Source organism: Coenobita brevimanus, chromosome 2 (genome assembly GCF_032717465.1).
Source record: "Coenobita brevimanus isolate Jiangsu-jjx chromosome 2, ASM3271746v2, whole genome shotgun sequence".
Taxonomy (NCBI): domain Eukaryota; kingdom Metazoa; phylum Arthropoda; class Malacostraca; order Decapoda; family Coenobitidae; genus Coenobita; species Coenobita brevimanus.
The window spans coordinates 3,611,480-3,627,126 of record NC_136955.1 but is presented as its reverse complement, the minus strand read 5'-3'; the positions used below and the strand labels follow the sequence as shown (position 1 = coordinate 3,627,126).

Below are 15,647 nucleotides of genomic sequence, written 5' to 3'. Positions count from 1 at the left end.
TGTCTTTTTCCTGTGCTGGCTCATATTTCAAAGATGGGAGAGGCACGGGTGTTTTTCTCTGACCATACAGCTATGCTTCTCTTTGATGTGATGTGTCAGGGAAGAAAGTGCCAGGCATATCCTAAGTGCAAAGTAGACACAGTGAAATAATAGGCACACTTTTGACCCTGCCAGTGCATGATATGATATGACTGTTGTACATGATGAAGCAGTGAGAGAAGGTTAGTGATAATGAATGTGAAGATTGTATGTAGTATGAATGTTGTGTGCTACATTTGGACAATGAAACTTATATTAGTGATAAGGGCGAAAAAAAGTGTATCTTAAAATATGTCAAGACATTGATTTGTATAAGTACTATCATAAATGTCATAATTATCATACATTTGAAAATGGTGTTGATAAAGTAGAATTGTTATGTGACAAATACGTGCATGTTTTATAAAGCCCTGTTTTTATTTTTTGCTTTATACTGTATTTATAAACTACAGTACTGTCTCGGGGTAGCTTTTTTTTTTTTTTTTTTTTTTTTTTTTTTTACATTAATGTGAAAATTGCATAGAAGATTACTAGATAGTTTCTTTTCATTGCTGATCATTAACTTCAGCATTCCTACCCAGTATCCCACTTGAGCGAAAGGGGTTTTTAGCACAGTACTCTAAGCTTTGTTGGTGTTTCATTTCATTTCATTTATAAAGGTTCCAACATGCTTGCATGCGTCTGCCTTGGTCACCTTATGGTGGCTGTCCATGCCGCTTGATCTCTGGCAGCCTTTCTGTTCAGTCTCTTGTCCCTGAGGTCACATGTGTAATGACAGAAAATATTCCACCCTCTTGCTGTAGGAAGAATGCGGTTGCTGGCTATGAAAGTGCTGGGACGAGGGATTGGTACATCGGCAGTTCCCCTTATACGAGTAGAATGTGTTAATGTTGGACTGCTTGGTATTTAAAAAAAAAAAAAAAAAAAAAAAAAAAAAAAAGGATTGCAAAACTCATGTAATGGATTATATAACTCAAAGGGGAAATAGGGGTGGGTTTACTGACCCTGTTTACATCACCGAATTTGGGTAAAAATTGCCAGTTCTCACATCATCAGATTTTCGTATAACGGATGCTCATATAACAGAGCCTGCCTGTATTCTCATGCCAGAAATACTATAATATAAGAAGTATAAATGGATAGCCAGTCTACATGGGAATCAAAGTTAATTTATTTGGTTAAGTTACTGAGTATGTTGGTTTATGCTGAGATGAAGTTAGGCCAATCAGACATGGACAGAACATTACAGCAGCCAGCATTTTTATTTATGTATTTATTTTTTGCATACATTATTATTATTATTATTATTATTAGCTGTATTTGTCTTTCTTAAAACATAGTAACATTAATCATTTTCATCTCAACCCCATCATGTGGTCAGAAGCACATATCACTTGAGTCTGACCCTTTCAGTCCAGTATTGTACTTTTTATTTTATTCTTCATTCATCGTCATCATCATCATAATATTAATTAACTCTGTGCCTGACAAGTAAATGAGATTGACCTTGACAGGATACTGTTATGAATGTATGCATTTATGACATTTGTAATATCTACTTAATGTGTCAGATTTGACTGATTTCACAATACTCATTTTTAATTATTACATTTTCTTCTAGGTGAGTAAACCTTCTCATAGTACACTAGTTTTGGGTGTATACAGTATTAGGATAATTTAACAAATATGTTGTTAAATCATTTCAGAATAAATTTGTTCATCTGCTCACTTGTAAGAACTCCAGTATGCTTGCATGCATCAGCCTTGGTCACCTAGTGGCAGCACTTAATTTCTAGCAGCTTCTTTTTATAAAGTCCCTTATCCCTGAGGTCACACACTATGATCTCATCCTAGGGTCAAAATACATTTTAAAAACAAGTATATTCTAATTTCTGGTGATGTTTTTGAGCATGCATGACTAAGTTAAAATATGACCAGAAAATGTAAAGACCTTGGACAAGGTCACAGAGTGTGATCTCAGGAATAAGGGACTGAAGAGGGAAGCTGCCAGAAATCGAGGTGACCAAGGCTGATGCATGCAAGCATGTTGGAGCCATTATAAATGATCTGAATGTATGGTACATTACACAGCTTGAGGAAATTTGTTGAATATGTGTCCATGTAATGTAGCCCATGTGAAAGATAAGAGATGACTGTATAATATCTTGAATCTAAATTATGTTTGTGGTGGAGTATCCGAGCTTAATATTTCATAGGTAAACAGTGGTGCTGGAAAGAGATGCCTTCATGTGGTGTTGGCAATATAACCAGGTAACTAAACTACCTGGCTATACAAACATCCCTCAGCTACATCCCTGTCTCATTAAAAGAGGAGATTGGACTACAGAAGCTCAGTTTAAGCCTGTTGTCCACTGGGTTCGCACTTCAATGAGCCTGGGGTTGTAACTACTACTATACTCATTTCGCTCTAACTTGGCCCAAAAATTCCAACTTGTATACTGGGATGCAACAAGATATTAAAGTGGAATATGATGCAAGTCATGAAGAAGTGCTATGGAAAGGGTGAAGAGCTGTAGTCTTCCAGTGAGCTTCGTGAAATAAGCTGCAAGAGAGGGCGAGAGAGAGAGAGAGAGGATATTTTTTGAGCCAAGTTAAGACGAAAGAACTATAGTACGTAAACATTTCAGAAAATATCAGTCTTTCAGTTGTGTTGAAAGAGTACAAACCCTCACCATTTTCCCTAACAACCATAAGCTGTTTGGTATCCTGAGCCCATTTTCATTACAGGCAAGGAGGCTCCCTAACACCTCTTCCTTAGCAATTTATTTTTGGATATGACTGGTTAATATTCTTTGATATGTTATTTATGCAGAGTATGGTGATATTGGCAGGATTTATGCTCCTAACACCTCTTACTAAGCTGTTTATTTTTGGTTATGGCTGGTTAACATCCTTTTATTCATTATTTATGCAGAGTTTGTCATATTAGAAGGATTTATATAATATAGATGAGGACAGAAGGGTGTAGTAAGCAAAATGAATTGCTGAGGAAAAGGTGTTAAGGAGCTTCCTTACAGATCATGGTGGTAGAGCTCTTGGGTCAAAATGTTCACATCTTAGGCCCACATTCTCGTCAGTTAAGGAAGCTCCCTGACACCTCGTAATCAATTTATTTTCCGTATTATGCCATACTGTCATGTTCTGTGTCACATAAATCCTAATGTCACCAAACTCTGCGAAGATAATGTAGAAAAGGATATTCCATCCATCCATCATCCAATCCTATGTTGCCCCATGAGGAGCGTAGGAGCCTGGGGCTAGGCAAGTTGGTCCTGACATTTAAGATAAGAGTGACCAGCCTCACTCATCCCTGAGTGGCATTACGTGAGCAGTAAACCCCAACCATCCCTTGGATAAAAACTTCACCGGCTCAATCCGGTTGGAGTGCCGTAATTACCCACTAAACCACCAGGCGCCAAAATTAACCAGCCATATCAAACTAAATTGCTAAGGAGGAGGTGTTAGGGACCTTCCTTAATCAACGAGAATACGAATCCTAGAGGTGACCTTTTTTGGGGGGAGGGGGGTGTAAATGCCACCAGGGACGTAGGTTGGTCTCCTATGTACTGTGGATCCCTGTGCTTTGAAGGGGACAAATTGGGATCGACATTTTTATTTATTTATTTTTATTGTAGCATGAGCAGTTCTCAGTATGTGTAGCTTTTATTTTTTTTTTCTCAGTGTAATTTTTTGGTATGTTGCACTTAACCCACTGACCCTGGGGATGCCTTTGTATGTTTTATTTATCATCATCACCATCATCCGGACCTCCTTTCCCACCCTAGGATAGGGTGTGGAATAACAGTGTCCAGACAGCCCAAATTTGCCCAATCCAATGGGCCATGCTTCCATTTATTTATTTATTTATTTATTTTATTTTTTCTTGTAATTTTCTGATGATTTAACTCAATCCAGGAGACATTTCCTGCACAACAGGGGTTAGATACAGCCTTAATAAACCCCCTTCAGTATGAGAGGAGGTTCCAAAATTGAATAAAATAATATGGTAGCATCAGAAGATATGTTGAAATCAGCCTCACTGGGCATCAAGGGGTTAAAATATTGCCCAGCATCTCATATTTATAAAGGAGGCAGATATGTACAGTAGTGTATAATTATGCTGATGTAACTTAGTGAATGAATGGGATGGTAAGGTTAGTTTTTATGTATGTAACAGTATACCATATTCAGTGCAATTTTATTTATATTTAATCATTTCATAATAAACCGCAAAATTTTGATTGTATATGATTTTAAAAATGAATTCTTAAATATATGTGGTACATATAGAGAGCCTGGGGAGAATGAAAGGAATCTGATTGGCTTTGTGCCTATAGAAAAATATATGAATGTGCTGGAATGTGGCAGGAAAAGTACCCTGAGATGGTTTGGCCATGTGGAGAGTGAGAAATTGATGAGAAGAGAGGAGTGAGAAAGACTGGGGATGGGGTGGAGAGATATATGAGTGGGAGTGGTGTGAGATGGAGGACAAAGTGACATGGAGGCAATTTGTTTGTGGTCACTTCTAGGATTAAAATGTCTGTCTATAATGTGATAAACATACAGACAAAAGGTAGTATGGTATATGTAAGTTATAAAATATATTCTGTCAGTACTGCAAGAGTGGTGAGAGAAGAGGCTGGAAGTTTTATATGGCCTATGTTTGTGGAATAAGATGAACTTGAGAGGAGCTTGGAGGGTGATGGATGAGAAGATTGCAGATGCCTGGTGGTCCGGTGGTAGAGCTCTTGGGTCCATAACCTCGGTTAAGGAAGCTCCCTAGCTATTCTTCCTCTGATTTATTTTTGGATATGGTTGTTTAGTATGCTTTCAGACATTGTTTATTCAGGGTATGGTAATATTAGAAGGAATTATGTAACACAGAAAGGGGTAAGAAGGTATAATAAACAAAATAAACTAATTAGGAAGAGGTGGAGAAAATGTGGCAATGCTGAGACACATATCAAAGCCAAAAGACTGTGAACAAAGGGTAGTTTAGATGTCAGGATTGGTATATTGAGTGCAAACAGCTCTGGTGTATAGTGTGTGTGTGTGTGTGTGTGTGTGTGTGTGTCAAAAATGCATACAAAGAGGATCTTGTTATGAATGTGTGTGTGTAAAATGCACACAAGGAGGGTTGGGTTTTGAATGCTAAAGCTTTATGGTGATGCAAGAATGTCCATTTATAAGAAGGAAAAGCTTGGTGAGACATGGACCACACAAGAACAGTAAAAAGAAAAATAACAATGGTTGGGATGCATGTAAACAGGAGCTCCAATGAAAGAGGAAAAACAAGAGTTAAAGGCTGGGATGGATGTAAGAGGAATTTAAGGAAAGAGGAAAAACAAGGAATATGTGGTTAGACATGATGAAATGATGTCGAGTTCCAGTGAAAGAGGAAAAACAAGAGGAAATGGGTGGGGTGGATGAAAGAGGAATTTTAGGGAAAGAGGAAAACAAAGAATATTTGGTTAGACATGATGAAATGATGTCAACAAGCAGGAAAGGCACAGGTTGGTGGGATCAAGAAGTGGATGAAACAACAAAAATAATGAAAAAAATAAGGAAATGGATGAATAGGTTAGAAGAGAGAGAGAAATTAAGGTGATAGATGAAGAGGTAGAACGTACACATCTACATACAGAGGAGAGTTTATGTGAGTGAGGTGGAAAGGGACACGGATAAGCAGAGAGCGGATGGGGTGGAGAGATATTTGAGTGAGGGTGCTGTGAGCTGGAAATAGCGGGGCCTGATAGCAAAGAAAAGGGTGACATGGAGAGGCTACTTGTTTGAAGCAACTCCTTCTGGGATTAAGGTATCTGGTGTGTGTGTGAGAGAGAGAAAGAGAGAATGCATCTGCACCATCATCAATTGCCACAATTCTTCCGTTTGACTCACTCTAGTAACAAGAGAGAATGTGTGTGTGTGTATGTGAGAGAGAGAGAGAAAGAGAGAATTATACCCCTATCAATTGCTATAATTTTCCTCTTGCCTCACTTTCCTACTTGCGTCAGTACTTTTTCTCAGAAACCGCTGGGCAGTTAACACCCCGAGGCTCCTGAGAGAGAGAGAGAGAGAGAGAGAGTGTGTGGAGAAAGAGAATGTGTGTGTGTGTGTGGAGAAAGAGAGAGAGAGAGAATGTATGTGTGTGTGGAGAGAGAGTGTGTGTGTGTGTGTGTGTGGAGAGAGAGAGAGAGAGTGTGTGTGTGCGCATTATTCTCTGACTCAGTTGAATGAAATCGTTTTACGTTAGCGGAAATAGACTGCTAGAGCTGTCCCAATCATGAGAATACTCTTTTAACTTGGCATAAACTCTCTCTCTCTCTCTCTCTCTCTCTCTGGACTGTCCTTATCATGAGAATACTATTTTAGCTCTAACATGAATTAAAATCTCCCCTCCTCCCTCTTCTCTCTCTCTCTCTCTCTCTCTCTCTGGACTGTCCTTATCATGAGAATACTATTTTAGCTTTAACATGAATTAAAATCTCCCCTCCTTCCTCTTCTTTCTCTCTCTCTCTCTCTCTCTCCTGATGATTTATTAATTGTTTTTTCTTGCTATGACCTGATGATTCGTATTAAGCTTATCATAGACGCTCAGGAGTTAGATACATAAGCTTGGTTATACGGAGGATGAGAGACTGACTAGGAGAGTGCATGAGTGAGACGATGGGGCGAGAGAAAGAGGGAGACCGAAGATGAGATGGAGGGAATGCGTAGAGAGGTATGTGAGGGTGTGCGTGAGGTGGAGAAAGGGCAGTCTTATGGCGGACAGTCTCAATCTCCCCTGAATCACCTCCATGTCACCCTGTCATTCTACCATCAAGCTGCCCTTTCTCCAGCTTATACCACCCTCCTTCATATTCGTATACCTCTCCACCTCATCCCTCCATCTCATCCGAGGTCTTCCCCTACACATGGAAAGAAGTAGTTGTCTAACGTTCCCAGGGGCAGACCTAGAATATAGTTACCGACTTACCGAGGGATCGATCTGAAATTAGGCCTTTGCAACCCTCCTGCAGCTTCAAGAACATCTACAGGAGGCTTCACAGGATCCCCTTAAATGACCCCAGAGATTTAAGTCACACGTAAAGTTCAGAATTTTTATAAACACTAAGATTTGTTTTGGATACAAATAAAGCCAAATTAATGGAATGTAATTTTTGGGCTATATTTTGGCCTTTTTGGACCCCGAGAGTCAGATAGCAAACAGCTCGGTTGTTCTAGTTTGACACGGGAAGTTAGGCGAGGGCAGGTTTAACATTGCAGTACATAATACGATAAATTGCGAAACAGTGATCAGGTATTTTTGAAAACCATTAATGCGATCTTCCAGGCCCAACATATTTTTCACAACGTTACGTAATAGTTTCATGGTTATTCGGCTAAAAAAGGAAAGTGGAGCGATACTAGTGTTGTAGATAAGTGTATTGAGGTAAGTGGTAAGGATGGGTGAGGGTGGAAGGGATGGGAAGTGGTAACACAAAGCCCAGTGACTCACCCAGCATCACCACCAGTCACTCCACAGTCGTTACAGAATTCACGACGCGACCACATTACACGTACGGTGAGCTGACATTATTTTGCGTGTGTGTGTGTGTGTGTGTCCCTTCTGTTTATTTGTGGGTCTATTTTGTGGGGGTCCATCCAATCCAGCCTCACATACACTATACTCCTTTCACTTATCTTGGCCTAAAAATGCCATCTATCCATCCTGAACGCTGAGTTGTAGAAGAGATTAACGCTAGAATATGGTGCTAATCACGAAGAAGTGCTATGGAGAGGAAGTAGAGCCACGGTACTGTCTTTCCCAGTCAGAGCTACGAGTACGTGAAATAAGCTGCAAAAGGGCGAAAAATCTGGGCCAACTTAAAGTGAGGGAACTAGAGCACTTAAACTGGGATTCTTATATTCTCGTCACTTAAGAGGGCTCCCTAACACCTCTTCCTTTGCGATTTATTTTGAGATATGGCTGGTTAATATCCTGTTATACGTTATTTGGGCCAAATTTAAGTGAATATAAAACAGTGATTCATCCGCTACGAAACTGAGCTGGTTTATTTTATTTTATTTTACTTTGTTTTTGTGCATGTAAAACACCCAAGTTCATTTTTTTCCTACTTCACTTTTTGCACATCGGCTCCCTATCCGTTTAGCCATCTATTTTTCTGTCTATCTGTCTATCTATTTGTCTATTTATCTGCTTTTTTGTGCAAAGGATTTCATTTGTCCATAGCCTTACACTATTAGTTCTCTCTCTCTCTCTCTCTCTCTCTCTCTAGCGTATATACAACATTTACCCATTTTATGTGCCTGTGCATCTATCTGTCTGTCTATCTATCTATCTGTCTGTCTAAGTAGCCTACACTGAATTAACTTCCCGTACACAACCCCATAGTGTCTGTGTGTACTGTAGGTATGTATATATGTATGTATGTATTCATGCATGTATGTCTGCCTGTCTATGTATATATCCATGTATGCGTGTATGTATGTATATATACTTACGGATGTATGTGCAATATATATATATATATGTTTGTACTTATGTAAATAAGTATGTAAATATGTATGCATGTATGTGCGTATGTATACGTGTGTGGAGGTTTGCGTGTGTGTACGTACGGCCTCGCTTCCTCGAATTTCCGTCCACTTTTCATGTGTAGTCGCCGGAACTTAATTTTTTTTTTTTTTTTAAATTCCATTTCAGTATTATTTTTTCCCGTCTGTGTGTGTGTGTGTGTGTGTGTGTGTTCCACCCCATCCCATCGCATCCTGTCCCATTCTATCCTCTTCTGTTCCATTCCATTTTGTCTCATTCCGTTCTTCGTTCATATCAGTGCCACCACGTGAAGGCCGCCCGCTCCCCTAAGAATAAGGACATTACTTATTACTATCTCTCTCTCTGCATTTAGGGAGTGCGTAATATTCACTGTACTTTTGCTCTCTCTCTCTCTCTCTCTCTCTCTCTCTCTGCATTTAGGGAGTGCGTAATATTCACTGTACCTTTTGCTCTCTCTCTCGCTCTCTCTCTCTCTCTCTGCATTTAGGGAGTGCGTAATATTCACTGTACCTTTTGCTCTCTCTCTCGCTCTCTCTCTCTCTCTCTCTCTCTGCATTTAGGGAGTGCGTAATATTCACTGTACCTTTTGCTCTCTCTCGCTCTCTCTCTCTCTCTCTCTCTCTCTCTCTCTCTCTGCATTTAGGGAGTGCGTAATATTCACTGTACCTTTTGCTCTCTCTCTCGCTCTCTCTCTCTCTCTCTCTCTCTCTGCATTTAGGGAGTGCGTAATATTCACTGTACCTTTTGCTCTCTCTCTCGCTCTCTCTCTCTCTCTCTCTCTCTCTCTCTCTCTGCATTTAGGGAGTGCGTAATATTCACTGTACCTTTTGCTCTCTCTCGCTGTCTCTCTCTCTCTCTCTCTCTCTGCATTTACTGACTGCGTAATGTGTTGTGCCCTTTGCTCTCTCTCTCTCTCTCTCTCTCTCTCTCTCTCGCATTTAGGGAGTGCGTATTATTCACTGTACCTTATGCTCTCTCTCTCTCTCTCTCTCTCTCTCTCTCTCGCTCTAAGGAGTGACTGCGTAATGTTTTCTCTCTCTCTCTCTCTCTCTCTCTCTCTCTCTCTCTCTCTCTCTCTCTCGGGGTCGGCAACCGTATAAAGACAGTAGGCCAATTTAAATTTAAGAAAGTCTGCAATTTTACTCTCCTTCATGTCAAACAAGTTATTATTTTCGTTTGACCCTATTTTAGAGCTAGTTCACTCGAGAGAGAGAGAGAGAGAGAGAGAGAGAGAGAGAGAGAGAGAGACAGACAGACAGACAGACAGACAGACACAGAGCAAAGGGTAGAAAGAGAGAGAGAGAGGGGGGTACAACACATTACGCAGTCAATCCCTAATGCTGTGAGAGAGAGAGAGAGAGAGAGAGAGAGAGAGAGAGAGAGAGAGAGAGAGAGAGGTAGCGGTCCTTCTGAAGCAATAAAGAGAGGGTACTTAATCTGGCAATAGCTGTCCGTGTGTCAGTTTACTCTTATTTAGTCTCTCTCTCTCTCTCTCTCTCTCTCTCTCTCTCTTGGCATTTATGGTAAGAGTGGCCAGCCTCTCTTGCCCCTGAGTTGCATTAAGTGGGCAATAAACCCCAACCATTCCTCTGATGCAAACACTATCTAATTATGGAGGATGGTAGGTTAGGGCGTTCACCATCCACTCATTTGATGTAGTGCTGCCTGCTTCTTCCTTCCCTTTTCTCATTATCTCTGTCCTCCTCTCTTCCAATTGCCCTCTTTCCCTCCTGTTACTTTTTATTGATCTCTCCAGTTCAGGTGGCTCTATGAGTGACAATCCTAATGGTTTCCTGCAGCCCAGAAAACTATTAACGACGCTGGGTGGTAACCATAGAATCAAATTAAGGGGTGAAATGGAGCTTGCTATGGTGCCCCCGTTAACTAGTTGGAGAGATGCAAATGTAACGTCCACCCAGGAACCAAACCTCCCATAAAGGTGAAGGCAATCGCCTCGTAGCAGCAAGAAAAGCCTAATAAATGTCCTTACCATTGTCTAGAGGGGTGTATGTGAGATGGGGGGAGGGCAGCGAAATGGCGGGGGACAGGGCGAGGTGGAGGCGATTTGTTTGTGGCCACCCCATACGGAATTAAGGCGTCTGGCAATAGATAGATAGATAGATCAATAACTAACAAAAAATAACAAAAGCCTCATTAATAACGGAAATAACAAGTAAAATTATCAGCAACAGTAAACTGTGTTTACATGCTCGTGTGACGTCATATCCGGTGTTATCCAAGATGGCCGCCAGGGGACAGTATCTAAGATTGTTATTCTTTCACAGGTTAAGTAAAATCGAGTGGAAAGCAGGAATAGACGTTTGAGATAGATAAAATAATGGTGTATGTGTGTGTGTGTGTGTGTGTGTGTGTGTGTGCAGAATGAGAGTATCGGGTACTTAACTTCATGTTTTTCTTCCCTAGAGAGCTGATGCACATAGATAGAGACAGATAGATAGATAGACACAGATAGATAGATAGATAGACAGACAGACAGATAGATAGACAGGTAGCTAGATAGATAAATAGATAGATAGATAGATAGATGGGTAGATAGATAAAAAGATAGGCACAGTAGATATAGAAATAGATAGATAGAGAAATAGATAAAGTTACATCTTATGGGGAATGAGAGTATCGCGCGCTTAATTCCGTTTTCTTTCGGCAGATGATGAAGGCGTTGGTTGGCGTGTTGGTTTGCTGCCTAACTCTTCTGCCTCACCCATCCCAGGCTGCCTCACCCCTTCTTAGGCAGACCAGGCAGGCAGAAGACTTTACTACCGGTGAGAGAGAGAGAAAGAGAGAGAGAGAGAGGGAGAGGGAGAAGTATAATTTGTCTTTTGAATATGTAATACAGGAGAGAGAGAGAGAGAGAGAGAGAGAGAGAGAGAGAGAGAGAGAGAGAGAGAGTATAATTATTTTGAAAATGTATTACGTGGGAGAGAGAGAGAGAGAGAGAGAGAGAGAGAGAAATTAATCTCTTCGTTATCATCATCATCTTTTTCTTCTTCTCCTCCTCCTCCTCCTAATCCTCATTCTTCTTTTTCTTCACTTATTCCTTTCTTCTACTTCCTCCTCCTCCTCCTCCTCCTCATCATCATCATCATCATCATCATCATCATCATCATCTTCATCTTCTTCTTCTTCTTCCTCCTCCTCCTCCTCCTCTTCCTTCTCCTCACCTTCTTCTTCCTCACCTTCTTCTTCATTAATTGTCTTCCCTCCTCAGCTCTCATCGCGTCTGGAGCCACTCAGGTTGGTGGTAGCGAGAGCCAGTCAACGATATGGCAGTTGCCCTCCACTCTCAAGGTAAGAGGAGCTCCCTAACACCTTTTTCTATACGATTTAGTTTGATTATTACACCTTACTGCCCTCAAACATCGCCGTACTCTGCATAAATAAATTACAAAAGGATATTAACCAGCCATACCCAAAAATAAATCGCTAAGGAAGAGGTGTTAGGCAAGGAAGCCCCCTAAGACCTTTTCCGAAGCGATTTATTTTACTCATTGCACCTTACTCCCCTCTTCTGTTTCATAAATCCTTCAAACATAGCCATACTCTGCATAAATTACAAAAGGATATTGACCAGCCATATCCAAGAATAAATCGCTAAGGGAGAGATATTAGGAAAGGAAGCTCCCTAACACCTCCGCGATGTAATTTGCTTACTACTCTTCTGTGTCACATAATTATATCCTTCCAACATCGCCATACTTAGCATAAATTAGAAAAGGATATTAACCAGCCATATCCAAGAATAAATCGCTAAGGAAGAGGTGTTAAGGAAGGAAGCTCCCTAACGCCTTTTTCTAAACAGCTTATTTTGTCCATTTCCTCTTGTCACATACCGGCAAATCCTTCCAATATCGCCATACTTTGCATAAATTACAAAAAGGGTATTAACCAGCCATTTCCAGGAATAAATCGCTAAGGAAGAGGTGTTAGGGATCTTGTTTAACCTTGTCCCTGCCCTCACAGGTGGACGTAAACCAGTGCTGGTATGAGGGAAGCGGTATATGTCCAAGTAGCAGCTGTTTCCACCACCGCAATACCGTTACCATCAAAGAGACGCCTGTATCGTGTGGCATATGCTTTTGGAAGAGGAGGTGCAAGACGCAGATATGTTGCACGCACAAGGGGTTCTGACGCGCTGATGTTGCAAATTTGGACCAGTGTTGCAAGACTGTGAGATTGGATAAATTTTGGAAGAATGTGAGAGTGGATGAATGTTGCATGTGATAAGAAAGATTGGGAAGACAGAGTGAAATTAAAGTACGCAGATATGTTGCACGCACAAGGGGTTCTGACGCGCTGGTGTTGCAAATTTGGACCAATGTTGCAAGAATGTGGGATTGGAAGGATGGTGAATGTAGTATGAATGTGAGATTGGATGGATGTTGCAAATTATTAGAGTGTGAGATTGGATGAATGTTGATAGAGTGAAACTGAAAGATGAACATGTTGCACACACAAGGGGTTCTGACGCGCTGGTGTTGCAAATTTGTACCAATGTTGCAAGACTGTGAGATTGGAAGGATGGTGAATGTGGTAAGAATGTGAGATTGGACAAATGTTGCAAGAATGTGAGGTTGTGAGGCCAGTGAATATGAAAAGAATGTGAGATTGGACCAATGTTGCAAAAATGTGAGACTGGGAGGATAGTGAATGTGATAAGAATGTGAGATTGGATGAATGTTGAGAGAGTGAAGCTAAAAGATGCAGATATGTGAAACTGGGGGGACAGTGTGGATGATTAGAGTGATAGAGTGAGATTAACAGAATGAGAAGATAGTGGATATAGGAATGATGTAAATGCTCCCTAACACCTTTTTACAAGCGATTTATTTTGGTTATCGCATCTTACTGTCTTTCTCCGTGCTACATAAATCCAATATCGTCATACTCTGCATACATAACGTACAAAATAATATTATGCAGTCATATTCAAAACTAAATCGCCGAGGAAGAGGTGTTAGGGAGCACCGAAGAGAATATGGACCTTAATAATGATGATAATGATGAATGATGATGATGATATTAAAGATAATGAATGATGGTGTGATGATGATGAATGATGATAATGATGAATGATGATGATGATAATGATAATAAAGATAATGAATGATGGTGTGACGATGATGATGAATGATGATGATGATAATGATGAGAACGATGATGATGATGATGATGTAATGATGATAATGATAACGATGATGATGATGATGATGATGATAGAAATATTGTTTTATATTTTCGACATAACTTTGTAAAATAAATTAATAAAAAATGTTTCCCTATTATTTGGATTATTTAAACGTGAGAAAGATCCCTAACTTCTTTCAGCTGGGTTGATGGCCAGGTGTAGTCAGTTTGGAGGGTTGATTTGACTAGTAACCAAGAAAACTAGTTCCCTCCTTGTAGTACTACTAGTAGTAGTGGTGGTGGTAGTAGTAGTAGTGGTAGTAGAAGTATTAGTAGTTGCACCCCCAGCACCACCTGAATGTAAATCAACAGGACTAACGCCTTACATTGCCTTCTGCAGTCCACCATCCTCTTTTCGGGGGATAGGGAGATAGTTGAGGAACATTTGCATAACCAGGCAGTGGAGCCGCTTGGTTATATCAGTGCTACTACGTGAAGGCGTCCCTCCAGCGCCAAATTGAGGTGCAGTAAAAAATAAAACGTCACGAATTTGGCGCCAAAACTCGACAGCATCACAATATCAACAACACCTAAATCGCCTTATCTTGCCAAAATATGATAAATTTTGGATAAAGAAAAATGAATAGTGTATAAAAATATATTTCGGGACACAGAAGTTAATAAAAATTATAAATATGGCTAAGAACCGTCAACTAGGAGAAGGGGGGTGGGGGGAGGAGGGAGGGCGCGTCACTTGGCGGGAAAACGTTGATTTGAGTGGGTGTGTGACAGTGCTTGTGCTTAAAACTTCCCTCTTTATCTCCTCCCCACGCTAAGGTATTTTTTCAACCGCTTACATTTTTTTTTTCTCTCTCTTTTCTTTTATTGCTACGAAATTATTAACACAACGTGTGGAGGATGTGTATTTAGTAGGAATTTAAGTTGCAGTTTCAAATTTGTTAGCAACGCCGAACGTCTAGTGCGATTGCTTCTGCGTTTGTATACATTCATATCTGTCAGTTCATCAGTGTATCTATCTGTCTACCCATTCATCTACCTATCTATCTTTCTATCTACCTATCTGCACATCTACCTGTTGATCACTATGCGACTGTATTCATCTTCGTACATCTACCTACCTACCTATCTATAAATCTTTCAATCTAATTCTCTCTCTCCCTCTCTCTCTCTCTCTCTCTCTCTCTCTCTCTATGTCTGTCTATCTATCTATCTATCTATCTATTTGTCTATCTCAGTGTCTCTATCTATTCGTCTGTCGGTCCATTCATCATTCTGTATCTATCAGTCTCTATTTATCTACCTACCTATCCATCATATATACCTATCTGTTCATCCATCGTCTGTTTATCTGTCTAGCCATCCATCCATCCATCTATCTACCTACCTACCCATCCATCCTTCCATCCATCTATTGTCTATCTGTCTACCTACCTACCTACCCATCCATTCATCTATCTGTCTGTCGATCTCTGTATCTATCTGACACCACAATCCCAGATGGGGTGGCCAAAAACGAATCGCCTCCGTGTTACCCTGTCCTCCGACATCAGACTGCTCTCCCTCCAAGAGCCCCTCACTCACACACCTCTCCACCCCATCCCTCCATCTCATCCTCAGTCTCCCCCTCCCCAACGTCGCTCATGCTCTCCTAGTCAGTCTCTCATTTTTTAATTGCTCTTTAATAACATACAGCGTTTGATCCCTAACCCCTTTCAGCTCGATTGATGGCCAAGGGTAGTCAGATTGGAGGGCTGATTTGACTAGTGACCACGGAGACTCATTCCTATCTCATATCTAATTAAATTTCATGCAGTCGCCACTTACTAATGCCATATTGTAGTCAGATGGGAGATTGATTTGA

At 40.6% G+C, this 15,647-nt stretch overlaps 1 protein-coding gene across 1 annotated transcript; it reads left to right on the top strand.

The window, feature by feature from the left end:
• The first annotated feature begins 11,288 nt into the window (after window positions 1-11,288).
• LOC145391137 (uncharacterized) lies at window positions 11,289-13,880 on the top strand. Its single transcript, XM_080265820.1, has 3 exons — window positions 11,289-11,403; window positions 11,850-11,929; window positions 12,602-13,880. The coding sequence occupies exons 1-3, from the start codon at window positions 11,289-11,291 to the stop codon at window positions 12,767-12,769; spliced, it is 363 nt and encodes a 120-aa protein (XP_080121946.1). The 3' UTR covers window positions 12,770-13,880.
• Window positions 13,881-15,647: the final 1,767 nt, after the last annotated feature.